Below are 27,271 nucleotides of genomic sequence, written 5' to 3' on the forward strand. Positions count from 1 at the left end.
ACTCTGTGCCTTCCCCAGTCGTCCTTAGCTTGGCACCGAGCACAGCCACGACTACGTTCCAGAGCCCTCGAGCAAAAGATGAAAGGAAAAACCTCAGACTATCACTGCACAGACTGCAGCTCGACTGATGCATCTGCTTCCCTCATCCAACTCTCTGTACCGGAGAAGGGCGGAGGGAGATTTTTTTCCCTGTGGCTGCAGTAGCACCGTTCAGAACTACTCTCCATCCCTGGCACAGCGCTACCAGGTTTCAGCGAGGGGGAAAACTTCTTTCCGGGTATGTGTCTGTATTAGAAATAATCAACGGGGAAAAAAAATGATAAAGTAGATCTGGCAAAAAGTGCACATTCCTTTCTCTGGCGGGGCCTTTGGAACCGAGCCCTGTGCACAGATGCTGTGATTTCAAAACCACTATTTTCAAACAAGGGCGGAAAGGAAAAAAGTCAGCAAATGCAACTCAGTGGCAGATTCCTCAAAACTTTGCACAGAAACCCATGGCTGTCACAAACACACAAAGCTGCTGTTAGCCAAGTGAGCACTACAGATTCTTGCTTAGGTTATAAATGAGTTGTTTGCACCTCTCCCATTATTTTGCATGCAAGGCTCCTCCCTGTCAAACATGTTTTTACCTTGACAATTAAATCACATGGGCAGCCTGCTCTACTTAGCCTTTATTACATTCTAATTAACCTTGTAGGACCTAGTACTGCTCTCCTGAGAGCTGGCTCCCTGGTGATGCCCCTGCTAAAAGAATACCCATGGCACCCTGGATTTCTCTGCACAAGGACAGCCAGTGCCTTCTGGTGTCAACTTAAGTCATCACTTGCCTGCTGCAACAGACACGCTTGTATCCCATCTGTTGTCTCTGTGGGCAAATGGCACTGCTCTGCTGCAAGGAAAGAGATGCTTTGAGAAGAAGGGCTGAGTCAAGGAAGAAGGGATGAAAAAACCCGTTGTGTGTAAGCCCACTTCCTCCTGACCTCAAAATGCCATCAGGTCTCAAGGTAGGACGTTTCACTGGTCATAAACTGTTCACTGATCACAACTGCTTCTTGGCTAATGTGAGAAACTGAAGTGGGGAATTCCACAAGCAAAAGCAAAACCCATTACAGATAATGCTAAAAAGGAAGAGACTTATTCTGTTGCATGCATCAGGGATTACGGTGGCTCCCATACAGACAACCTACGGAAGGATTCCCAGGTTTCTCCAGACAATGCAGCCACACCTCAGGGCTGCTGGTGCATCTTATTACCACTACCTGCATATTTCACAGAGGGGGCAGCAATCCCTCTTCCACAGGCTGGCAGAAAGGAGAAAAAAAAAATGGATGGGATCGAGAAAAACCAATTTGATGTAACAAAACAAAGAAATTTATTATAGACATCCCTGGGGACAAGTTCTGGCCCCAGTAAGGGTAGGGAATTTGGGACTAGAGAACCATTGTGATGTGCAGTTTGTCTTCACAGACTCCAAACAACTTTTGAACAAAATGATGACAGTATTATGTACTCCACTCTCAGAAGAACAAGTGCTTGGACAGCAATCCTGTTCCTCAAGATCCTCCCATAACCTCCAGGGGAATAATAGCACATTGAGAGCATTTACCAACCCGGCATACTGCGACAGGTCAGCCCAGAGGCACTCATATGGAGTTCCAGGGAGCTTTCTGGATACACTGACTGCCTGGCACATCAGGCTGATTTCAGTGGGGCCAACCACTGCTCCCAGCATGTTTCTGCACTCACAGAACAGCCTCAACATCGGCTAGACTGAATCTTCATAGAATGTCTTTGCCATGGCATGTGCCACTTTCACCACCTTCTTCTCCTTGGCATCTGGGCCCATGTTGCTCCGGGCTAGTTTAATCCAATACTGCTCCGTCCGGGACAGATAGTCTGCGTGCTTCTCATCAGGCTGAACAGATGGGTGTTGCTCCTCTCCTGGTACACAATGAGAGGAAGAGAGAAAGAGAGGTCACAAACAGCTAATGAAGTCAATCTGCTCTCCCATGTGCCAACCCATCCAAGGCTACGCTTCAGTTTACGTGTTTAAATGTAATAACCTAAAAACCTCTCAGTAGCCAAAGAAATTTTTCCTATACTCCTTGAGAACCGTGTACTATGAAAACTTCGCTGAAAATCTGACCTGGATGCCAGCAAGTATTGTACCAAAACACACTTTCTATTAGTAAGAAGTAAACATTCATCTTAATCATTACCTTCTTCATCTTCACTCTCTTCTTCAGAGCTCTCTTCTTCCTCTTCCCCGCCTTCTGCACCTTCCGTATCATCCTCCTCTTCATCCGATTCTGACTCCTCCAGCCATTCTTGTGCTTCTTGGATTAGAAAGAAAAGAGAAGAAATAAATAACAACCTGCTTCCTACTCCTACACCCAGGAATGTCATAGAGGGAGCCAGGGCAAGGTCAGACACGCTCCTTAAGAGTCCTGCTGTATTCATTTCCCTTGCAGACCCACACTGTACAGGGCCTGGATCTGACAGGCAGCAATGGACAGCAGGAAGAGATCTAATAGAGTCAGGAAGAATTAAACAGCACAGGACAGCTGCGGAAGACAAGCTGGTTAATGCCAACACTGACAAGAGTCAAGTCTCCTCCCAAGCTCTTTACAGCTCCACAATTACGAGAGAGACTCCTTCCTTTCTGCCCTCTGCCTGCTACACACATGTGGACTGCGAGCTTCCAGCGCAGGGATAAGGTTAGAACTTGCCACCAGTGAATAAAGACGCTCTGTTTACATGTCTTGGTTTTCAAAGCAGACAGACCAGAGCTCACTCTCTGAAGTCACTGCAAATCTCTGGACAAGACAGGTTTCTGCAGTGCATAGAAAGCACTATAAGACGCTGCATATCCCTTAATTCCAAGCTATTTCTTGTCCAGGAAGAACCACTGTTCATAGCTCATCACCACCCCTTGAGGAAACTCCACAGGTCCTTTCTAAAATACAGCACTGCTGGAAACCACATCCTGGGCTTTGCTACACTAAAGGCATACAGACATCCTACCACCAGAGCTTACTTGGATCCATCTCCACTAGCACTTTCCATTCTTCCATCTTGTGCAGGTCGATGCTGTAGAGGTCACTGAGGGTGAACTGGCGATCGCCCACCTCAAACATTCCCCCATACACATAGAGAAGCCCGTGCTTCACTGCCAGCATGGCATTCGAACGTGGGCACGGCTCTACTTGTGGGCTCAAAGCTCCATCTTCCTCCTCCTCCTCCTCCGATTCAGACCTCTCCTTGTCTCCTGCAGGCCCAGAGATCACCTGCTTGATCGTCATGACAGTCCCATCTTCTGCCACCACTTCTTTGACTACCTCCACTGGGCCTTGCAGAGCTTGCTTCTCCACCTCTTCACCTCCAGCTCCCTCTGCCTCAGCTTGTCTGCCACGTCTTCGCTTCCTCTTCTCTGACTTGGGTCCCTGTTACCAGGAACAAGGAGCAGAGGGAGACTGCATGTGAACTGTGTGCAGCTAACAGCACATACAGCAGTTAATACAATACCGTGGATGCTGCTGGGAGGGAAGGGGGGGGGCGGAATTCAATTATTTTTCACTAGAACTGTAAGTCTCAGGTGAGAGCTACAACCTTACACTCAGCATGAACTTCTACCAGCCATAAAACAAACAGCAGTGAAACCCCTGGAGAACCCGTGGCGTGGAGCCGCTGCCTCTATCAACAGCAGCACTGCTAGAGAGGGAAAAGAGCGTTTTTGCTCCCTCTCTTGCAGATGTGCACACACGTGCATGTGCACACACAGTCCAGTGATCTATGACAGGAGCAAGAGAAAATAACCTACCATTTTGTGAAATCGAAACAATTGCTGGGTGCTAAATTACAGTGCATTATCAGGAAGCACTCCAGGTCTTCAAAGTACCGTATGAAAAGGCTAGAAAACAGTCAGCTAGGAAGGCAGAGGCAAACACCTGAGTGGATGTTTGCCTGGTATTATGTGATTGACTTCACCTTTTTGAGGACAAAGCCAGAAACAGTGGGGGTGGAAAGAAAGAAGTTCAACCAGGTCGTTTGCACCTTGCTTCCCCCTTGAGAGTGGTTCAAACAAAGCTGAAGATCTGAGGGCCACATTTCTGAAGTGCCTATGAGTCAAGGGTTAATATTCCATCCCTTTCGGCAGCTCATCAACAATGGAGAAAAGGGGGAGGCCATTATCTCAATGCAACACAAGATCTTTTCAGAATAGCTTTTACAGAACTAGCTCACGTCAGACTTACACATGTGACTGGGAGCCGGCCTCCAGTAAAACACTGGAACTATGTTTTCATGCTGCTTTGCTTCATTTTGCATTACACAACAAGAGGGCACATGCAGCCTGACTCTCAGAGGAAGAGGACTGCCTCCTGGACCACTCTCACTCACTGCGCAAGCATTAGGGCTCAGAGGGTTCCTCTGTCCCCAGAAGGGTGACAGCCTGCACCACACCGTGAAAGCAGGGCATGGAAAACCCAAGGGGCTATGTGATGGGGAAGGACTCTGAGGAAGCTGCATGGGCCAAAAAAGAACATGTTACAGCTGATGAAGGAGAAGGAACCGAAGACATTTGTATTATTTTTAAAACAAGACCTTTAGCTGTCCAGGAAACCAGCGGTTTTTCCCAATATCGTAGAAATAAATATCATTGAAGAAGTCGCCTTCAATGCTCTCCTCCTCTTCCTCATCATGCACACCTCCAAACAGAAGGGAGCGGTTATTGGGACCCACTGCCACGGAGAAGCCAGACCTCGGGGTGGGTTTCACTCCAGATGGGTTGAGCCGACTCCATGCCCACTTTTCTGGTAACAGATAAAAACAAACCTGAGCGTCAGTAAATGGAGAAACGTGACCATTTTCACATCTTTTGAGATCCTTCAGTTCTCCAGCAATCTTTGCAAGCATCTCCGTGATCCATTCAGACACTCAGAACCGCGCCGTGTAGCTCAACAATAACGTTAATCAGAACACCACTTGCATTTCCACTTCAATCACCCAACTAATCCACACTTTTCTCCTACTCTTACAAAGCAGCTATGTTTCCAACAAAAGCAAACGCAGAGATCTGTCTTTACGGTGTGTTTCTCAAACAAGGGGCCTACTGAAAGGTGTGTACGCCCTTACAGGAATGTGGACTTCAAACCAGGATTGATTAGAGCCTTGGATGCCAAGGAAAGGTACCTCAGTTACCCCATGGGGATCACATCACACTATATTTTTTCCACAGGCCCCTTGTACCACAGTACCTTACCTGCCAAATTGCATCATTGCCTTACCCCCGAAGAATAAGCACAGTTCATTATAAGGAGACCCAAAGTTCAAAAATGAAAAAAGTGCTCAGGAGAAGGCTTGGGCTCCAAGCCCTTTGCTTTCGCTCCAATCCTTCCTACTGTGGATTTAGAGTAAATCCCTAAAATGCAGGATGGCAGAAGCATACACACTGGCTAGAAAATGTATTTCTGAAGGAACCACAATTTCAAAAAGATAAACTGTAAATAAGACATCGTGCAGGCAGGGTCTGGAATCCAGACAATATATGTGACCAACCTGCCTCCCCAAGTCCCACTTTAAGATGGTTGGGTTTAAAGAAATCAGCCACAGCTTCAACATTTTAGAAAATCAGACCAAAGAAGATTGTTCTACCCCTTTAGCCCAGGACAGAATACATCCTCTCCTAAGGGAAGGGATGGAACTCCTGTTTCTGAGGGCACTCACGGATAGATGGGAGAAAACAACCAACCAACCAAGCACTGTCCTTGGTGGTACAAGTATCCCTGTCATCTCACAAGTTCATATCCTAATCTTCTATCTTAAGAGTTTATGGATGACCCACAACTACTAAAAAGAGCTTCTCAAAAGCAGGAATTTCCAGTGTGAAAAGTTCTGGAATTCCAAGGATTTTCTGTTGAGAAACAGAAGAGCAGTGTTCAAAATGTCCCAGAGAACAAGAATTTCAATGTGTTGTTTTAATTCCCTCCTACACACAAACCAAAAAAAATCCCTAAAATATCTTTCCTTGTAGTTTTTCCTGAAGCTGCCTGTGCAGGCCAGAGCTCCTCGCATCGTTACACAAGGAGCCTGGAGACCCTCCAGTCCATCTCAGACTATTCCGGGGCCAATTGGGAAATGTCAACACAGACGATGCCACAAGCTAGAAGGGATTCTCCAACAAAAAGTACACCCTAAACCTCCCTCCAAGAGCTCTGCCAGTTCCTCGCAGAAGTTTCTCAAGCAGCTCCAATCCCCGATCTGTTTCACCGTGTCAGCGCTCCCATTTACATCAGCTCTGAAATCAAATCACCTGGAGATGAGAACCATGACTCCCTTCAGCCAGCCAGCCAGCTTTGCCCGGCAAAGACAACACAGCCTCATCTTTTCAGGCTGTAAAATGGACTGGGAGAAGGAGACAGAAGAGGTGTGTGGCCTGCACTCTGCTGCAGCAATTGAGCACCTCTCCCCCATTTTCCTCTGCAGAGCACAGCGGTGGGGAATGGCTGCCTGTAGGCGTGATGGCCCACCTTCCTTCTCCAGCATACATGCAAAAAAGGAGGACGTAACTTCTCTAGTCTCTCTTAGTAACTCCCATGTCTTTCACTCTAGCTCTACTTTTTAAGCTATAGTCACAGTATACAAATGCACTTAGCTACTCCTGGGAAAAAAAAAAAAAAAGAAATGCTTAAATCAACTCATTTGCTGTGTTTAGCCCCTAAGCAAACACTGGGGTATAGTGCTCTTAATTAAAAGGGAAATTTTGTCCTGGGTTTGGGGCTTTTGGCCTCTTCTTCAATGGAAGAGAGAGAATTTGCCTTCACAGTCCTGCAGCATCACTTCCAGCACAGCCCTCCTAGCTGGAGCAGCAGCTTACCTTCCTCCTTGCCTGAACCTTCAGCCTTCAGCAGGAACATATCTGTATGCAGGGTGCCTTTGTCAACATCTTTCTTAATTCTCTGCAGAGAAGGGAAAGACAGGGATGTTCAGCGAAACAATTTCGATGGCCAAAACCGCTGAAGGCCCAACTCTTCAAGGCCTGGAAAGTCACCCACATCAGGCCGTGCCTTTCTGAGCTTACCACCCCACAGAAAAGCCCAGTCACAGCCTGAATCTGCTTGTTCCTACATATTCCCACACTGACAAAGCGTACATTGTGATAGGGTCAACAAGAAGGCACACAGGTAGCCACGCTGTGGCTCCAGAGCTCACAGCTTTAGCATTCAAACCAGGGCTACTTTCTGTGATGAGCAGCAGCAATCTGAATGCCTCAGGAGGGAAGGGAGGCAGCCAGAAGGGACAAATGGAGGCTGGTGTCTCATGACTTCAAGCACGCCTCACTCGGTCCCATCCTACAAGCGAGTAGTGGGAGACGTGTAACAAACCACAAGCAACTTCTGCCTGTGACAACCGGTGCCTCCCTCCGCTCTGTGCTCTCCAGGCTGCGACAGATCCTGGGGCCCGTGGGCTCGTGAAGTCTGCAGGATGCAATGTGAGGGCAGGAATTTGGGCACCTAGGAAAATAATTATCACAGGGGATGAAAACTGGTTTTTACAGAAGAAAGCAAGGATGGGCGGCACCAAGGAAACCCAAGATTCTGCCTTTTACACTGCCACAGACAGCAGCAGGTGTTCTCGAGGGAGTAATTTAACATCTGTGCCTCTGCTCCTCTAGCTGTACGGGAGGGCAGATACCTGCTCCAAAGTGCCACACACAACTTCCAGCAGGGCTTGTACGGCCCTCTGGGATGCTGCCCCTGAACGCTGAGCAGAAGCTCAGAGTGTCTGTGCTGCATCATTTGCATAGCCCAAGTTTAAGAACTGATCTGTGAGCAGCAGACCCGCCGTCCCTGCCACCCCCCAGCATCCGTCCCACTCCAACAAAGGCGGAGGTGACAGCTCTGCCCCACAGCACGACTGCTGCCGTCATTAACAGTATTTGAGGCCCCACAGAGCCTCGAGTCAGCTTTCTCTCCTGAACAGAAAAAGAAGCCCCACTTCCACCCCTACTACAGGGGACCACAAACCACCAGCAAGAGCAGGATCAAGCCCCAGGTGAAGTAATTAATTGCATCATTTAAAATGCAGTTTTCCCTTGCTCCTTTCGCCCTAAGCCCCTGTGCTCCAGTGCTCATAGCAACATGCACCATTTGAAAGCAGCGCTGTGCAACGCCACCGTAGGAGGTCTTTTTATAATGTCATTATCCACCCATCCTGCATGCACAGCTCCTGCCTCCTTGTAATTCCTTTCCTCCTGGGGGCGACGGCATTGCTGTGCTGTGTGACCACTGCCAGGATGCAGGCAGTGGATCCTGGCAGAAGCTGGGAGGGTTGAGAGCAGTGCTCTGGAAGGAGCAGAGCTTTGGGTGCGTGCCATGGTGTCGTCTTGTTCTTGCTGTACCCAACCCAGCACCCTGCACTCGGTAGGTTTTGTTCCTGCAGGCTATGTTGTGCTGTTATTACACGGCCCCTTGCTCCAGAAAGCACACCCTGAAGATGGCTCTTAGGAACGGTATTCGATTCTTAGAAAGGCAGAGAGGAAAGGGGAACAAAGCGTTTTTGAGGCACTGCACAACACCGCTGTAACTTGGGTGATGTTGAAAAGCCCTGGGGAAGGCTGATAACGAAGCGCTGTGAGAAACAGGAGGACGCTACTCGCAGTGCAGCAAAAGGGAAGCTGTCGTGGGAAATTTGTTGCACGTCTTCTTGCTCTCTACATGCACATAAGCATCCCATCAGCACACTGAAAGACTCAGTCTCCAAGACAGGGTATCTACACGGGAGAGATCCTCTTCTGTGCAGTCACTTCAATGAAGTCAGCAACTGCTCTGTTCTACCTCCCATCCCACCAGGCACACGAGGGACAGGAAGCCTGCGGGATCAAGCATCAGTGACAGGCCTGTTTTCTGAGGAAGGGCATACACAGTGACAACTCCTTCTGCCGCTGACACTTTTCTAGCACATGGAAAACAAGCAAGACAAGGTTTTGCGTTGGTCAGTAGTCCTGATGCATCGCTAGAGGAGCCGGGGACACAGCTGGGGGGGCTCAGAGCCACCCACTCTGAGCAAAACCTTGACAGTAGGCTGCCAGGGCAAGAAGGTGTTAAAACACCTTCCAGGAACAGTGCTCTATGTACACCGATTTCACGGACTGGCAGTGCACACATTGTGGCATCTACAGTAGTAGCTCTGAATTCCAAGGGCTGTGAGTCACTGCACAGAGCAAACGCCAGGCTCTGACAATGTCACGCTTTGCTGTCTCTGTCACACAGGTCTTGAGCGGCAGAAGTCACCAGTGAGCTGCAGGCTGTGGACAGCTGAGCTACAGCAGCCTTTTTAGTCTGACCCTCACTTCAAACACACTTCCAAGCCTCACCTGAGCAAAGAGCTGTGAGAGACGGGCAGGGGGTTTCACAGCTTGCAGCACTGAAGCCCAGCCCAGCACAAAGTGCATGCCTGCTCACAGTCATGGAAATGGCATTTTTTTCTCTTCCAACCCCAAGTAGGCTGCTGTTTGTCCTCAAATACGAAGCACAGATCACGCTCTCATGTCTAGGGGCCACACAGGCTGAGGGGTGCAGATGCACAGCTGTCAAGCACAGCAAGATGAGCACTGTCTGCATGGAAGAAGGGGAGACAACATCTATTGAGAGAGCCGTTGGCTTCACTATCCTACAGGCTGCGCAGAATAACTGCATCATTTTTCTCCTGAAAACCACACAGCTCCCTGTAGTAAACACACTGCGTATGCAACATGACAAAGCTTCTTGGGCTGAGAAAACCCCAATGAGGTGGAGTGGGAGTTAGTTATTTGTTGTCAAAGCGATGCCTGTTTTCCCCAGCTCACACTGGCTCAAAAGCAGACACTTCACCAGCAAGCAGTACGCTGCTACTGGAGAGATCAATCCCCTCGCAACCAGGACACCCACTTGTTTGCACACACAGGTAAATTAGCAAGTTACAGGAGCTTTATGGGCTTTAGCTGAAAACCTCTACCTCCAGTAACAGCAAGAGCCATGCCCACCCCCATTCCAAGAGCAGGGGGACTGAAGCGCAGCGAGCTGTTCGCGAGAAGACTGGGACTCAGGATTCCCCGTGTATAACCTGCTAAACATGGCTAATAAAAGAGATCAACAGTGGCAAAATACATCCAATTAACAGAAGCCCTTAGCAGGCAGAACTGCGGAGGGAATGCTTCCCACAAGACCTTGCCGTTCAGTCTCCAGCCCTGCCACAAGCAATCTCCCAGCAGAATCCACTTCAGCTTTGCAGAGCTCACCACTAAAAAAAAAAACACAACACATGCTAGCCTACTTTGGCATCCAAAAGCCCTGCACGCACGCAGTGCCAGCCCCCCCATGGCTCCTAGGCTGCTTCCACCTGCAAGGTAGAGCAGCGTTAGCCTCCACCACCTCCCGGCTGCATTCGCCGTGCCAGTCAGACACAGTGTGCTCACGTTGCCTAGCAATAGAGAGGTCTCGCTGCTTTATTCAGCCAAAAATGCAGCTTGCTGCAGCAAGCCCCGTTCCCAGCAAGGGAAACGGGCGAGGACATCTTTAAGATCAGCAGGCGAGCAAGGCTGAGCGTCTCACGGGCTTCTGGGGTACGTTTCGGCAGAGCTGCCAATGCCTTCAGCAATCCCTTCTGTAAGCGACCATAGGAGTTGTCTTTAATATTCAGTCTAGAAATGATAAACATGAACACAAGGACACCGTTGTGCTAAGGATTGTGTACTGAAAGTATCAGGCATGCTCTTGTTCAATTTGTGCACCAACACCCCATGTCAGCAGCACTCAGGGTTGTACAGCTGGCATTTCCTTTTTCCCCACTTGCGCCCTGGATATTCACCATTTGAACATTCTGGGACAGCAAAATCGAGTGGCTGGCAGAGGAAAACATGTCTGGGTACCGGGGTTCTTGTCCTGCCTCTGTCCACGAGTACTGGAGCGCCTCAGACATGCCATTTGATCCTGTCTGCTTCCACTTCCCCAGCCAGAAATTATTCAGGTCACATCACGGGAATTTAGCAACACAGCCCAGAACGAAAGGCATTACTGAAAACCTACCCTCCGTGGTCAGTTTTTTGTCCAGTTCCAGCAAAGCAAGGCATGGACCAAACCTCTCTGCTTTTCCCTTCCTAGCTCACAGTGCCTGCTGCCCTGCCTGGAGACAGGCAGACTGATCACTTGACCAGGGAAACATTCTTGGCTGCAAGCCTGTAGCGTTGCTCAGGCTTCATAGGGCTCTGACAGCCAGCCTGGTACACAGATACCTACAATTCCACCCGTAACTATGAATCCCCTGGGCTTACGTCTCTTTTTGTTTTGGCAACACGCATTATACCCCACCACGCAGCTATTTTGGTACAGCACTTCAAGGCAGATTTACAAGGGCTAACGGGACCACAGGATGTAACGCACCAGAACTGCCCACTGCAGTTGGGTGGTTTGGTGCCTCTGCATCTCAAGAAGGCTATAGAGAAAATTCTGTCCGGTGCTTGGGTCAGTCTGTAGCTTGGCTGCACCGTTCCTGCCCCAAAATTCACCTGTGCTGCAGGAGACACAAGCAAAGTCTTTGTTAGGAATGGCACGTCAGAGAGCAGCAGACTCAGCTCTCTCTATTACAAAGGAAGGAGATGCATAACGAGTGCTTGTTATAATCTAAAAGCTGTTCTCCAAGCTGGAGAGGAACTGCATCCAGCTCTTATCCTCTCTCGGTGCCCTGCATAAAGGCTGAGTGCTTATTTGTCACAGCAAAAGGCTGAGGGCGGCTTTGCATTCCCCCATCCCTTCTACTTCATTTTTATTAGCTCAAAACAACCCAGAGCAGTGCAACAGAGCCCACCCTCGTAAAGCAGAACAGAACTGCAAACACGCGTCAACTTCTGTCTTTCCACAGGGCTCGGTATGCACTTGAAACCCAGCTATTTCCAGTAGCCGTAAGAGATCCACACCTGGCAGAGCATGCAAGCTTCCCCCAGCCTCGAGAGTGGGGGAACAAGTCAGAGACAGGAAGCAGACAAAGCCCTTTTGGGTAGAAAATGCCTTTGTATTGTTACTGCTATTTAATCAAATGCGCCTCTGAGGAGTTAGAGCCCTAAGCGCAGGCCGTGAGGAGGCACAAATGCTTCTAAATATATAGACAGACTACTCTCCTCTTTCCCTGCTTTTCTTCTTTGTTCACTTATTCACATCAGAAGAACAACGTGTCCTGCTCCCCCAGCGATGCGCTGCTGGAAGCGATGCCTTTCCACTGAGACAGTAGCAGCAGGATCCGGGTCTTCAGGCTGCATTCGTAACATTAAAAGCTTTTGCAGGAGCCTTTTGCTCAATGAAATATTTACTTCCTCCATCCCAGCATGGAGACAGGGATACTTGGTCAATGAGGACATATGGGCTAAAGGCCTACCCGGTATAAATTACCATGATTAACAAAGCAAGAAGCAGAGCAGAGGAAGCCTGGTGCTCATCAAAAGTCTTCTTTGGCTTATTGAGTTTGCTAACTAGTGCTGCTGCCTTAACTCTTTCCCTGATCCAAGACAACACAAGGCTCGTGGCAATAACCACTGCCACTGTCAAAAAATGCGGCAAATTCCAGTTGCTTATTCCTACCACTGTAACATCACCTCCTTTTGTTGGGTCAGATTAGCAGGAAAAATACGTTAGTTTTAATTAAGATCGGCTCCTCGGTCAGGACAATTAGAAGACAAGAAGCCACTTTTGGTAGCAGTACCGGCTCGCAGCAGCCTGAACACCACTGTGTATGATCAATGCAAGGACACACTTGCACAATCGCTCCAAGCTGGCACACCCACAGGCTAACTTGCACTCATTACCAGGGGTTTTTGGACATCTGGCAGCTGCCTGACAAGAGGAAATATCAGCCAGAGCAGGAGCAAGTTACACAATGTGATCACCAAATCTTGCACTGCAGACAACACTTGTGAAACAGGGCAGAGGGAAGGAGCAGAATGGAGATTTGAATTCCACTCTCCCACGTGCTAAGCCCATTGCTCTCTCCCAGCAGTCAAAGCACAGAACCCTGCAACCACCACAGGTCAAGACCATTGCTTTGGCCCTAATCAGGCAGTTTGAATTTGTCACATTTCAGTTTTCATTTTAGCCCTTTAGCTTTTCCACCAACTGTTCTGTTTGGCGTTTGGGAAATGCTGCACTGCCTTACCACGAAGTCCCTCCTACCTGTTTGGAGTAGCCTCCATAGATGAGAATGCTGCCCTCAGGAGTTGTAGCCATTTGACATCCCGATCTTGGAGCAGGCCCAATCCCCGATGGAGACAGCTTGCTCCAGGTGAAGGAGTCCAAGTTGAAGGCATATACATCATTATAATAGATGTAATCTCTACAGAGGACAAATCGGCACACCATGAGGTTTTATAATAGCCACCGTATAGGACAGGATAAAACATCACTTCAGAAACAGCACCAGGAACCTCTGAAGAGGTGCAACACCTTATTCAACTCTGCATTTATGGTTTTTTCTCCTCCTGTAGCCATGGTAATGTACAGATTTGTTCAGTTGAAGGTTACTATTTCAGTGCAACAATATGCATTTAACAAAGCTCCTTTAAGCGAGACCTCTCTGGGTTCTTTTTTTTCCTATGTTATTCCTTACTACAACAGAGCTTTCATCAACTCTTTCCAGGAAACACAATCCAAGGTGACTTAAACCAGAGCACAAAAAGATCAAAACAGATTAGTGCAACGTCTGTCTAGGGGGTGAGGGAAAAAATAAATATGTATATATACACACACACCCCTTCTCTTTCAGCTAGCCAACTCACATAATGCTAGTGGCAAATGCCCTGCACCGGTTAAACCGCCAAGCACTTAGCCAAATCTAGGGTAGGCTTTACAACTTGTGCTGCGCTCCCAGGGACCGCACTTACGCAGCTTAGCATCTCTGAGAAAATATGTAGCTCAGCTCCCTTCACAGTCCCCATGACAGAGTAGCTGTGACCTCACACAGTATGCTAGAGCTTACTGGGGAAGATGCTTCTAGGAAGAGAAGGCTCTTTGATAGGAGGCAGAGGCCAAAAGGGATGTACTGAGCTTTAGCTACGAGGATGAGGAGCTACTTCAGTGATTATCTAAGAGACACGATGATTTCTCAAACACTTGAAGGTTTTAAAAACAAGATCACTTCTCTTTCTAACATAAAAATACAGTTTGCTAACTACTGCTAAGGAAAATCCTTGTATTAAAGCCCGGCTTCCTGTTGCTTGTGAAATACTGTTGTTTTTGTTACAAAGGATCCAATACTACCAATCATCCTGCGGTTACCCACCTTGCACTCTCATGGAAACCTCCAAAGAGGATCAGCTGTCTTTTGCAAGCAACCATTCGATGCCCACTTCTTCCAGAGGGACCTCCTGATGCCCTGAAAGACAGAGAAATTCCACTCATCAGCAAAGTTCCCTTTCCTCTTAGTGGGCCAGTCCAGCCACGGAGGAACTTTGCTGCCTTAACACAGATGTATGTTTTTTTCCAGAACAGTACACGTCCTCTGCCTCTAACACTTGGTATTTGCAACACAGGCATTTTGCAATAACAGCTTTATTCCTAGGGATAAGCCATCTAGTCTCTAACAGTACCCAAGACTTGAAGTCTTTTCTGCTATGACTCAGGAGGTAATTTTTCAGGAGAGTTTAATGATTAGCAGTTAACTCCCACAACTGCAAGAACAGCACTCCAGACAGAGATGTTTTCTCTAAGTACCAGGTAAGAGCCAGAAACTGGCTCTGACATCCACTCTCCTTCAGTGTCGTAGGAAATGACCTATCCACAGCATCTTCACTCATCTACCTGCAGCTAGGATATACCATCAGACCAGTGAGAAGAGTGTAAATCACTTCGATTTCTTCAAGAACAAAGGCACTGCAGCAAAACAAGTTATCACTATTATCTTCTTATTACAGGAGCATCGCTGCTCTGCTCTCTTCAAGGCTGCATGACCTTTTAGTTAAATATGCCACTTCCATTTCCAGGAACGAGCAACATCACACCCCATCTGTCACATCCAAAAGCTTCTGGCAAAGCCGGGCAGCTGGCAATGACATCCCTGAGAGGCAATGAAGATGCACCTTCCTTCATGTTCATCCACAGGCACAGCTTCACATGAGACAGAGAACAAAGAAGCCTTCAAGATCTCTCCGAAGAAAGGAAACTTCAGGCCAAGCAGGGAGAAAAAAGGGTTTCGCTTTGTGTCTTCCCTGCTCCCTGGATTAATCTATCACATTTTTACTCTTGCTGAGGAGCCTCCCAAAGCACACCCAGCAAGGTTTCTCAATAGGCAGCATCAACACGTGTTAAATGGTTGCAGGAGCAGGGCCTAGAAACCTGCCCTCTGCTGAAAACAACAACAAAACCTAACCCCCCAACCCCACTGCTCCGCTTCTAACTGGCAGCGGGTAGCTGTAAAGAGCAGTGACAGATTTCTGTGGAGAGAGAAAATGAGAGCCCTTATTCACCATCAGAAATGACAATCTCACACCAGCCATAATGAAGAGCTCCAAGCAGCGTTTGGGTACACCTGAATTAATATTGATTGCTTGGACTCTTTATTCTAACAGAGAATAGGGTTTTCTAGGCATTTACTCGATTTTTAAGTACCGCCCTGCAGAACATCACCTCTTGTATTAATTTCATCAAGATCTGAAATCATTTTCTCTTCTGTAACAAAGCTTCCATGTTATTATTCCAGAGGATGGCACCTTTTAAAATCTGCTGTTTTGCTTTTTTTTTAAGGAAAGAAGGAATTAGAAATCAACATTAGCAATAAAACCTTGTTCTCAGAGAACATCTTCTGCCTTGCTTCTCAAACACATTTCCTGCAAGTCAAAAATCAATTCTGAATGGTAAAACGTTTATTCACTGATGCATGTGTTTTAATAAACAAGTTCCCACAAGCATACAATTAACTCCAAGTCACAAACAAAAACATCCAGGCTGGGGCCTGATCCGAATTCAGAGAAGTCTCACTGGCACCAGCATCAATTGCTCCCAATTACAAGGCACTTCTCCACTTTCCTTAGGCTAGCAATACAAGCTACAAGAGCAGATGCTGAAACAGTTTCAGAAGGCCTTATCCTGCGCTCTATTTTGCCATCTCAGCTTCCTTGGCTTTAGCATTACACGCCATACAGGAATCAGCTATAAAGGCCTGTTTATACACTTTGATTTAAGGAGATGCCCTCTACACTAGCAACAACTGCTCTTAGAAAGTATTTTTACACAGACCAATACATACAGGTCCTTCTTCCCCAAACACAGCACTGTAAAAACGCACGACACAGTCAAGCAAGAGTGGCAGTAGCAAATAGTCACGCTGCCGCTCCAGAAGGCACCTGCTGCTAGCTTGAAGCCTTGATTCCCAAACGCAGACCGTCTCTTTTTACCTGTGTCACTGCTCATGGTCCAAAACAAACATCTTGGAAATGGCTTCGCTGACTTTATGATTAATAGTCTACTTCATGGGGTTGACACCAGAAAGCAGACATGTGGGAGGGAGCTGTAAATTCTCCAGACTTTTTTTTAAAAATAGATCAAAAGATAAGTCTGGATAAGGACTGGCTCTACACATGTAAGCATAAGTCTGATCAAAACTGCTCCATAAGGAATTTGCTTTTGCTTGTGGAGTTACTCTGGGACTCATAGTAATGTTACAGACCTGAATTCAGCCCCCAGATTCAAGAATTAATGACTTGCGTGTCACAGTGTCTACAGGCTGCGTGAGTGAGCTACCTCTTCATTCATTCCTCCATCCAAAGGAAGTTCAGAAGAATCCCCAACCTTTCCATTAGGAAAAAAATGAAATGATGATGCACAGAACATCCCCGTAAATGGGCATTTCAGTAAGAAGCATGTTTATTCTCCAGTACTCAAGACAGCTGAAACCCAGGACTTCAGTGTTCAGTTTTCTATCTTACAGTTGACAAGTATTCTGTTATTGGCATACAGACATCACACCCAGATGTTTGTATACTTATTTAGGAGGTACACAAGTGAAAACACAATTGCCACAAGGCATGGAACCCCCAAACCAAATCCTTTGCAAAGTTAATCAACAGTTATACATTTGGATCTTCATCTACCAAAGCACAATCTCACAAGGCTCATTTCTGGTCTGCCAGAAGAAGTCTACACCAAAATACCCTCCTCTTCTTTATGCACCAAAGCACCTTTCTACCTTGTGTTGAAGGATCTGATCTTCCAGGTGACAAAGAGCACACGAGCAGGAACAGTCATCGGTCATAAACAAACCTGTGCTGAAAGGCATCCTGCACTGCAGCGACTGCTCCAGTTCTCTCTGTAAACAGCGTTAAACATACGCTTGTGAAATGCTACCCTGAAATATTTATAGCACCACATCTCACAAAACTGTGAAGTATCATTAGCATGCCAGAATTAAAGGCAAGGGAGCTATCCAGGTTCATAAGCAAGACAAAGAAGTACACAGAGGAGGGATCCGCCTGCTCCCAAGTACAACCCCGATGTGTGACACTCCCCATCCCTCTTCGAGGGAGTGCACTGGGCCACACAGGGCTGAACAGAAGTGCTCTCCCTAGGAAGGAATGAGGCAATTAGGTTAAAATATTGCTTAGCTCTAAGGCAGAGTAAGAAACTCACACACTGACACAACCTCACGGATCACACACATGATAAGGTGGTCCCAGTCAGTCAGCAAAGTCAGTTACTGGCACGTCTTCTAACAGGCTCAGATTTGTTGCATTTGGGCCATCTTTGTGCACCAAAATGCACGTGAATACAGCTGCCTGCAGTTTTTACCTCTGTCAAGCTGACTGACACGACTGTGGCTCTGCGCTAGGAGATGATGGAGATCCATTTCCCCAGCAGCCTTTGCAGACACGGAACAGGGGTGAGTTATTCAAGGTTTTATCTTCAGGAGTGTTTTACAGTCAAGCTTCTTATGGCACCAAGATGGTCTCTGGCACAAACCATAGGCCAGAAAGGACAACACAGTTGTCTGAAATCTAAGGTGTGGGGCTGGAATAAATAGAAGGAAGTGCAATGCAGCATACGTTAAAAATCAAGAGTTTCAAAAGCACAAAAAAATCCCTCGTACAACTCAATCATCTCTGTCCTTTGTTCTTCCCCTTCCCAAGCTGGCTGTCATCATGAGGCTGTATGGAAAAACAGAGAGGCAGCAGAAACTTGATTTTCACACTCAGCCAGGTTAGCATTAAAACAAAGACATCCTCTCACAGCCTCCTCCACCAGATGCCTAATTAATGCAGCTCTTGGAGCTCTGCCCGAGGACGGGGAGGAGATGCACTTTGTTTTATTTCAACACTGGAACCAGGGCACGGGCGTTTTCTAAATTATGGCAAGACTGAAAGACAGCTGTCCACCCAAATGCCCCAGGAAGTTCAAACGGAGTTGATCCTGCATGGGGCAGGGAGAAAGAAAAGATCATCTCCCCAGGGCACTTTCACTCATAGAATTTATGATGCTCACTTCAGAAATGTCAACCCATTTACCTACCAAGAGACAACAAAGCATCATCGTCTCCAAATGCATCCTTCCACTGTGTCACAGCAGCCAATGTGACCACCAGCACCCAGGGACAGAAGGTAGCTCTGGGTAGCTGGAAAAGCATGGCATCTAGAACTTGCTTCTGCTTATCACAGGAGTAGGAGCTCACCTTAACAGCCTGTTTCCCTCCTCACTATCCACAATAACCCATCACGAGCTCCAAACAAGTTCTCTTGCCATGGTTTAGTCCACCTGGGGCCAGGGACTGCTGGCGGTGTCCTGCAACTTGCAGCACGTGTAAACTTGATGCTGTGCTCCAGGGTGGGAGCAGAGGCTCTTGCAGTACACCCAGCATCCCCGAGGCTACTGTACCACATGAGGTAAGATGGAGGCTGAGCTGAGCCTTGTAACTACCTAATTTTGTCTTCCCAGGCAGGTCAGGCACTGCAGCATTTGTTTCAGGAGTGGATAACCCTAAATCAGCTCTACAGCAACGCATCTGCAAATCCACAGGAGAACAATTTGCGCCATCGCTGGTGGAACTAACGAAGCCTCATTTGGATTCTCTGATGGCTCACAAAAAACAATCTCCCGCCCTCGCTCTCCCTGCAGCTGGGTATTAACACTGCTCTCTGGTGAGGATTTTTTTCAACCCAGAGTTTGGTTGAAATGTCAACCCTTTCTCTCAGCAGGGACTCTGTGGGGATCATCACTTCCTCTCCCCCGCCTGCGTTCATGAAACTGGAAGGGCCGTAATGCATTCGAGCTCCATCCCCTTTATCTGGCTGAGGCTGAGCAAGGGATTCAGAAGTTATTTTGGGGGAGCTGGGAGGGGTACAGTCGCAGTCATTACGTCAGCTTTTGCCTCACAACAACAGGCAGAGCAGCCTGCACGCTGACAGGTCTTTTTAAGCCTCGCACCTCTTGAAGAGCCCTCCATCATCCCAGAGAGTTTCTCTCACCCCCACTTCTCAAAGCCAAGCAGGGCTCACTAGAGTAAACCCGGCTTCCTGTAACATGACAAATTACAGCTGCTATTAGATTAACGCTGCCAGGTCTGGAGCCAAGAATCACACTGACAGACAGGAACCAGCCGCTGAGGAACAGAGCAGTTTTCCCTCAGCCTCCCAGAGGTACTCAAAAGGATGATCCCCAGACTCTCGCAGAGCAGTTGCTGCCAGGATACCGCGCTGTGAAGCATCCTTTCAACCCTGCATGGTTTGGACTCCTTGGGATTTTTTGCTTTGGCTCCCCTGCACCTTCCACGCCAGAATCCCTTCTGTACTACGTTAACCTTAGCAAAATTAAACCTCCAAATTCCCCTCGTCAAGCAGTCCCAGTGCTCCCATTTAAAGGGGGGTGAAAGGCAGCCAGGCACCAGGCAGTGAGTCACTGCATGGCCTCAGGCATGTGCCGAGGCAGAGCCAGGGTATCCATTTCTGCATAGCTCAGCCCCGAACCACCCTCTCAATTACCGCACGAGATGAGACAGACACAGATGACAGGCACCTGCACTTCGTAAGCGGGGCAAGAATTGATCAGCCTAGGCAGATTTAGGGCTTTCCACCAGAAGCAAGGACAAGGAGTTCACGCTCAGGAGCTTGACGGGTCAAACAGCAGATGAGCAAACATTCAAAAGCTGCTGCTTTCCCCAGTGGCATCTCAGGGGTCAGCTGTGCAGGAGCTTCAGCCCAGCCAAGGCTGTGTTCTGGCTGGTTCCGCAGTTAGGAAAATCCCAAAGCACAAAAGAAAGTCTGAGTCAAAGTCAGAACCAAAGCCACATCTCTTGCCTCTCAGTTTACCAGATGACCCACCAGAACTCTTCTCACGTGTAAATATAAGTGAGCAGAAAAACCTAGAAGCCAAAGGTTAAGGAAACATTAGCAGACTTTGGGCCAGATCCATGGAAGATATGTAGGTGTCTTTACTCCTGTCAAACATTTCCAGGGCTTCTGGCACATACTTACCTTGATGGGTCTGAATTATTGCTTTGTTTATCCCAAGGAAACTTTAGACAGAAAATGCCAGTTATCAGGAGTGAACTTGGCTCTGGGGAGAAGACAAGCTGTCTTCTCAAGCAATGGCAAAATTGCATAGGATCCTTTAAGGTCTTGTACAGCCCATCCATGAGCACAGGCCCAGATGGAGTAACCACTAGTGTTTTAAAGTTGGATACCTACACTCACTGTGACTGGGAGGACACAGCACTGTTCAGGATACTCCTTTCTTCAGTTACATAATGCCCAGACACACCCATACTCCAAAAATCAATTAATAAATAAATTGGCTCTGTCCTCAATGGACTTGGAACACATTTCCCATTTCCACTTCTTTCTGGAGGTTGTCCTCTCCATTGTTTCTAGCATGGGCACCTCTGAACTCGAGAGAAAGATGGGAAATCACAGCACCATAGCAGGAACCAAGTTCAGACCATGCTGACACAGTTCCTCGTGAGGTCAACATCGTTGACTTGCGAACACACCACTTACTTGATCTGCTCCCAGGTCTTGGTAGCCAAATGCAGGACCCAGAGATCCTTGTAGTGGTAGAACTGCTCCCCGTTGGGAGATGCAAACTCCCCGCCGAACACCCAGAGCTGCCCACCGGCTGTGGGCACCACTGCTGCCTGTCAGGAGAAGGAAGAACAGGATCAGACAAGGGTGCAGGAACCAGGGACAGGTCAGATGCACAGTTGCCACCAAATATCAAGGAGTAAACAAGTAGGAGCAGCTACTGCTGCCGTGCTTGGCAAAAGCAGCTCTCTGGGGCTGAATGAGGGGGAATTTTGAACATAAGCTACTCATTGTGTGGCACACCTTCCCTAGGCACAGGAAGGTGAGCCAAGGAACTCACTTTCGAGCTTCTCTAAGAAGCATCTTGGGATGTGGTTTAACAGCACAGTTCAAATCTTTCTGCTCAGCAAAGGAAATCTCCCCACAGCCAAGGTTCAGCAATATTTCACCCACCCTTTAGTCGTCATGCAGAAGATGCACTGGTGGATGATGAACCCCAGGCCATCAGAGGAACAGGGGCACTTCCTGCCTCCAAAACGCATGTAACATCCCAACACTGGGCAGGCACCGTAAGGCAGGGAAAAGTCTTTTGGAAAAGGCCATTAAGTGCATAACCACCCTTTAGACACTACCATTTTTGGTAGATTATGAAACAAAAAACAGTTCAAAAGCCAAGCTGCAGTGCAAGTCCAAACCTGAAGCTTTCCAAGACCTGAAAGGCATTACTGCTCTTATCTGAAGGAAAAAAATAAAACAAACACTGAAGGAAGTGTGCAGTATTTGAACAAAAGGAGACTGTTACTGCTTTGACAAGCGGCAGGGAGAAGAGTATCAAAGGGATTTGTTTTATTATTTTTGCACAGAGCAGCATCAAAACACCCTGTTGCAACACAAGCTGACAGTTACGAGGCAGGAAGCAAAGAGCAAGACTCCGCTTAGCTGGAATTATTCACACAAGGACTAAGCAGCAAAAGGCAGGAATTCCAGAAAGGAATCTAAGCTTTTTTTTCACACATTTTTTCCAGGGTACTCTCACAAATCAATATTGTTATCCCTATTTCTTCAGAAGGGCTTCATTACCTGCCTGTCTTTTCCAGCAAGCAGCAAAGATTTCTAGCATTAAACTTATGACCATGCCCTGACACAAACCAGCCCGTACAGGCAACAATGAGACACGACAAAACATCGGGTGTGTTTGCAAGCAGGGTTTGTGCAAACATGAAGTTACCTAAGCAAAGGGGATACACGCCTGATTTTCATGGGTATCTAGTGATTAAAAGCTTAAGTGAAGGTACAGACAACAGCCTGCTCATACTTGTGTGTCACCTTGTGAAGAGCTGGCTCTAAATTCATTATATATTAATTATTATACCTTTTCCTCAAACAGCTCAATCTTACAACAGCCATCCATGGCTATTCTCCCCTCAGTTCTACTGAGCTGATGTAATGAAGCCAGCATAAGTCCAAGGACTGTGTGTCAGAGACCAGAGATGACAAATAAGACTGAAAACATGCACAGACATACTCCTGTTTACCTTTAAGCTAATGCAGAAAACGTGTTAAAAAATAAAGTCACAGGGAAGACAACAAGCCATTCAGCTAAAGAGGCTGAACTGTCTCCTGTGTGACTGTAATTAATTACCAGACAGAAAACTTATTGCTGAGGCACGACTCCTCTGGTATGTTCCTCATTTTAGATCTGCTATAATCCAGTTGCAGCTCCCTGATGCACAGGCTGCTCGCTCAGCTCAGATTCAGCTTCTAGACAGCCACCTGCTGGCTACCAACACACAAACAAGCACCTCTCAACTCCACACCCACCAGGCAACCTCCTTTTCACCTCAGGGAACAAGTATTTGAATTTCTGGCCTCCTTGTGGAATTTGGCCTCCGAAATCACGATTTTAAGCATCGCAAGGTTGCCCAAATATCAAGTCAAAGCCTTTCTTTTTAAAGAAAGCACACGCAGCTCAGAGCAAGGCTGGCATTTAGGCACAGAGTAATGAGGGAATATGAACCTAGCCAGAGTATTGGATCTTACTGGGAAGCTCTAAAGAGCTTTGACCACAGGTAGGAAAATAACATTCCTGTATGGCAGCTTTTGAAACGTACCCATCACCCAGCCACTTGCTGCAGCAGGCAAGATAATCTATCTGACAGCTGGCGAGGGCCAAAGACCTGCAAAAAATACAAGTCTCTGATCCAGTTTCTGTGTGCAGGTGTTCACGTAAAGTAAACATCACATCACAACCAGCCAGCGATGTTCACGACAGAGGCACCAAAGAGGTGAGGTCTAAGGGACTTTCATGATATCCCACAGAAAGTTCAGACAACTTTGTCTGAATTTGCAGACACCGAAGAAAAACGGCCTATATGCCACAGAAAAAATAATCACAAGCCAAAGGCAGGACACATCACAGAGCATCCGGGACACTTGGCTAGCAGGAATACCTGCCGCTGACAGGTCTTTCACACTGCTGGAGTGGTGGGATCTGTAGTGCCCACAGAGGCAGGCCTGTCAGCACTAATCACGCGCAGCAACCCAGCCACCCATAGCACTGTGGTCAAATTCTAAGTTACATCCTGACCAGCGTTTTGAAAATCCAGCACCTTCCTGGAATTTTGGGTGGTTGAGCTGGATCCCACATAGTGCAGCACAACAGTCCAAAAGAGCCTCAGCACAGGAGACGTGACACCACTGGCAGCCCATTACAAGGGGAATGCAGAGAAGCCAGAAAGAAACCCCTGGTAAAAAAGTAAATCTTTAGGATGGCATTAAACAATACCAGCTGCTGCTTTGGCACCCTGCACCTTACCTGGTGAGCACATCGCCTTGGGGGTGGGTTGGGGATCTCTAGTTTAGTCCAGCTGTTCTTCCGGATGTTGTAAACATACAGCTCATTATACAGGTAGGTCTGTGAGAGAGGAAAAGAAAAATACAGATCACCACAGCTCTCTGCTGGACAGGATCAGTCTGCCCAAGCCTAGACACGCCGAGGGTTATCTGTGAGTTAGGCAGAGAAGGTACGCAGCTCCAGCTTTCCATTCAGATTTGTACACAGAATGATTTAGGTTGGAAGGGACCTTAACAATCATCTACTTCCAAGCTACCTGCCACGGGCCAGGACACCTTCCACTAGATCAGGTTGCTTAAAGCCCCATCCAACCTGGCCTTGACAAGCAACAGCTCACCAGCCTCCACCAGGCAGGGAAGGAGGGCAACCTCCTCCACTAGCCTTGGAGTCAGCAACTTTTTTATTAGTGTGAGCCACTGGATGGGACTGTTCCTTCCCAAACCCTTGGTTAAGACTGTGACAGCTTGAGGTATCAGGGCTTACGAAGCTGAATCCTCAAGGTGCAAATAACACTGGGAGGCTTGAGTTTTCTAACTACAGTATGCGCTTCTCAGGGCTGGAAAGATCAATGTCTCCAGGAGCACAATAAGCACGTGCAACTTGCAGAAATTCAGTAAAGCATTTCCACTTGCAATTATTTGCTATTGTACACATCTCCAAGGCAGGCAATCCCTTGCCAGCTGCAAAACTGCAGAATTATCTTGCTTGGAAAGGTGGAAGACTGAGATTCTTCAACAGTTATCAAAAATGAGGGTCAGAGATGGCTACTATTAAGCCTGGAGAAATTATGAAGTCCTGAAATATTGATGCCGAGACAATCACTCTGACTCCTTAATGGGTTCTAGCATGTCTCCTTCCTGCCAACTGTTCAGGCATGAGACAGTATCACAGCAGAATTAAAAGGCTATTTTGCTCTCATTCGGGGACAAATACATATTTTATGACTGCTGCTTTGAATCTTCGCTTCAAATGAGACTCATGCAAATTACAGTAAAAGGCAGGGGGGGTGCAGAAAAAAGGAGAAAAAAATTGAAGTATACATTACTTTTTGGCCATTGAAATATTCACCTCCAAAAAGGATCAATTCGTCTTTCTCAGGGTGAGCAGACAAGGAGCCATTCAGCCTGCAAACAAGAGGGATGACCAAAAGAGTAGATGTTAAGACTTGTAAAACTCAGAAGCTTGCAGCCTTTAACTCAGCTAGCATTAGCACCTCAGCCCTCTAGACACAAAAGTCTCTCCATCGGCTGCCAAATTAGTAGGCTGCGATATTCACCCCAGGGTGAAAAACTCCCCAAAGAAATTAACTTCTTAAGAACTTTCAGCAAGATTAATTCGACACTGTCTGAAACCTTCTCCTATTTTAGGAGCACACGTTAGACTGTCATTTAACATGCCTTCTGACGTGAGCTCTTGAATTTTAATGTTGGTGCGTCGAGAACAAAAATTAGTTTTATGAGGGCCCATAACTATGGGTGGAACTGAGCTGTCTCACGTCAAATTATCTGCATCATTCGTCTGCAGTCACCACTGTTCACCACTCATCCCACCAAAGTACTACTCACTGTGTAGAGACTGACTTGGCCCTCCATATCGGGAGGAAAAGATACCACGCAGAGGGGTTTTTAACAAGCCACAGCAAACAGACATACAGAACCTAGCAGCATGTAGACCCTAGGCCTACAGATCAAGTGTCTTGTCCATCACAGCATATCCTTGTGAATCCTTTCAGCTTCCTAGTCCAAATCCAAAGGTTCCTCTTAACTCTTATTTTGCAAGGCCCTTTAACTTAATAGTGCTTTGCCTCCTTAGTTGTACTGGTGGGATGATTAAAAAGGGGGTTTCAAGTCTAAAAAAATATGTGTTTGCTCCCATTCTTAATCCAGGGATTCAATATACCATATATTTTATAGCTCCAGATATCAGCCAAGCCAGATATCATGCTCTCAGCAAGTAACTTTACATAAATAAATTTCATCAATAGCTGTGTAAGTGATGGCCAAAGTCTCACACGATCTCTTACCTGGGTGAGGGCGGTGGGCAGGATGTCTCAATTACTTGGGTCTTTTTAGCATCTAAACTCTGGAATTCTGCTATCAGGGCTTCAAGATCCTCCTGAAAATAAAAACAGACATAAGTTCCTTGATATGCACAGAACCACTTGCACACCATATAAAACCAGTGTTCACTCCTAGAATTTCCCCATTAAAATAAAAAAAAAAGAAGGAAAAAAAAAAGTCTGCATAAATTCCTCTCCTTCAACCACAAAAAGTGGATGCTGAGTACTTCCATATACGCTTTAAAGATTAGGCTCTCCTAAAGCACTGACAAGTTGCTCAGAAGAGGCCTAACAAGATGGCATGCAAAGTGCATTTAGCATGCACCCGCTATCCTGCAGCAAAAACACCGCACAAATGGGCAAGGAAATGGCTATCATTTCATCCCTGGCAAAATTATGATCAAATACATGCTACAACCCAACTAGTCCTCTTCTTTGCAATGGAAAACTACCCAAATGGCATGGGAAACTCTTGTCTACTGCCTGTTTAGCTGGAGAGAAACCTCCACGTATTTTTATCCCCTTCCAGGATTAAATTTAAATCTGCCTCCAAAGTGCAGAAAACACCGAGCAACGAGGGCACAAGCAGGCCGGCAGCTAGGGGGAGTTCCTGATCCGAAGTCTCTCCTACAGCCCCATGCATGCTCACCAGCTCCATCACCCAACCCTTCCTTGCCAGCAGCTGCATCCCAGCAAACTTCCAAAATCTGGGGATTTCGCCCCTGCAGCATGGCAGCAGCTCTCCCTGCAGCCAGCACAGACACACGCCGGCAGCTCCCCTGTCTGAAGCTGTGCACAACGCTGCATTCACGTAGGGAGCGCAGAAACATTTTCCTTCGCTTTTAAGGAAAAGGCTGGGGGAGATGGAAGGCAACTTAAATCACCATTTCTCATTCTCGTACCCTCCTTTCCCCGAAGTGCCCTCGACCACACGCCCCTCCACCTCAGCTCTCCCTTCCAAGGGAGCAGCGCCCACAAAACTCCCCGAGACCCGCACCGCCCTTCCGCCGCCCCTCACCTCCTCCTTCCTGGCTCTGCGGGACACCTTCCTCTCCATCTTCGCCGCCGTCTTCTCAGCCCCCTTCCCCTTCTTCTCCCGCTTCCCCTTCTTCCCCATGGCGGCAGGCCGTGCTAGGCCGCGCGGGACGCACCGCGCTCGCCGCGCCGCCCTCGCCGCCCTGGGTGCACCGCGGGGCGGGCAGCGCCGCCTGCCTCGGCCCGGTGCTTCCAGGCCGCGGCCCGCCTCCTGCCCGAGCCGCGGGGGCCCTCTGCAGGCCCGGCTGGCTCAGCTCGGCTCGGCTCGGCTGCTGGTGGCCCCGCCGCCTTTCCTCAAGCA

General features: G+C 47.7%; 1 protein-coding gene across 2 annotated transcripts; it reads right to left on the reverse strand.

Moving 5' to 3' along the window:
- Nucleotides 1-1,348: 1,348 nt before the first annotated feature.
- Nucleotides 1,349-27,271, reverse strand: KLHDC4 (kelch domain containing 4). Of its 2 annotated transcripts, XM_035336800.1 has the most exons (12): nucleotides 26,954-27,271; nucleotides 25,900-25,991; nucleotides 24,922-25,000; nucleotides 23,838-23,936; nucleotides 20,999-21,135; nucleotides 14,302-14,394; nucleotides 13,197-13,356; nucleotides 6,875-6,956; nucleotides 4,603-4,811; nucleotides 3,038-3,443; nucleotides 2,220-2,336; nucleotides 1,349-1,941 (listed from the first exon to the last, which is right to left on the reverse strand). In XM_035336800.1, exons 1-12 carry the CDS (start codon nucleotides 27,050-27,052, stop codon nucleotides 1,766-1,768), a joined length of 1,749 nt encoding a protein of 582 aa, XP_035192691.1. In that variant the 5' UTR covers nucleotides 27,053-27,271; the 3' UTR covers nucleotides 1,349-1,765. The 2 variants fall into 2 exon arrangements, with proteins under 2 accessions (XP_035192691.1, XP_035192692.1); XM_035336801.1 differs by lacking the exon at nucleotides 26,954-27,271 and having other exon boundaries at nucleotides 24,945-25,000; nucleotides 25,900-25,985.

Source organism: Oxyura jamaicensis, chromosome 11 (assembly GCF_011077185.1).
Source record: "Oxyura jamaicensis isolate SHBP4307 breed ruddy duck chromosome 11, BPBGC_Ojam_1.0, whole genome shotgun sequence".
NCBI classification, from domain to species: Eukaryota; Metazoa; Chordata; class Aves; order Anseriformes; family Anatidae; genus Oxyura; species Oxyura jamaicensis.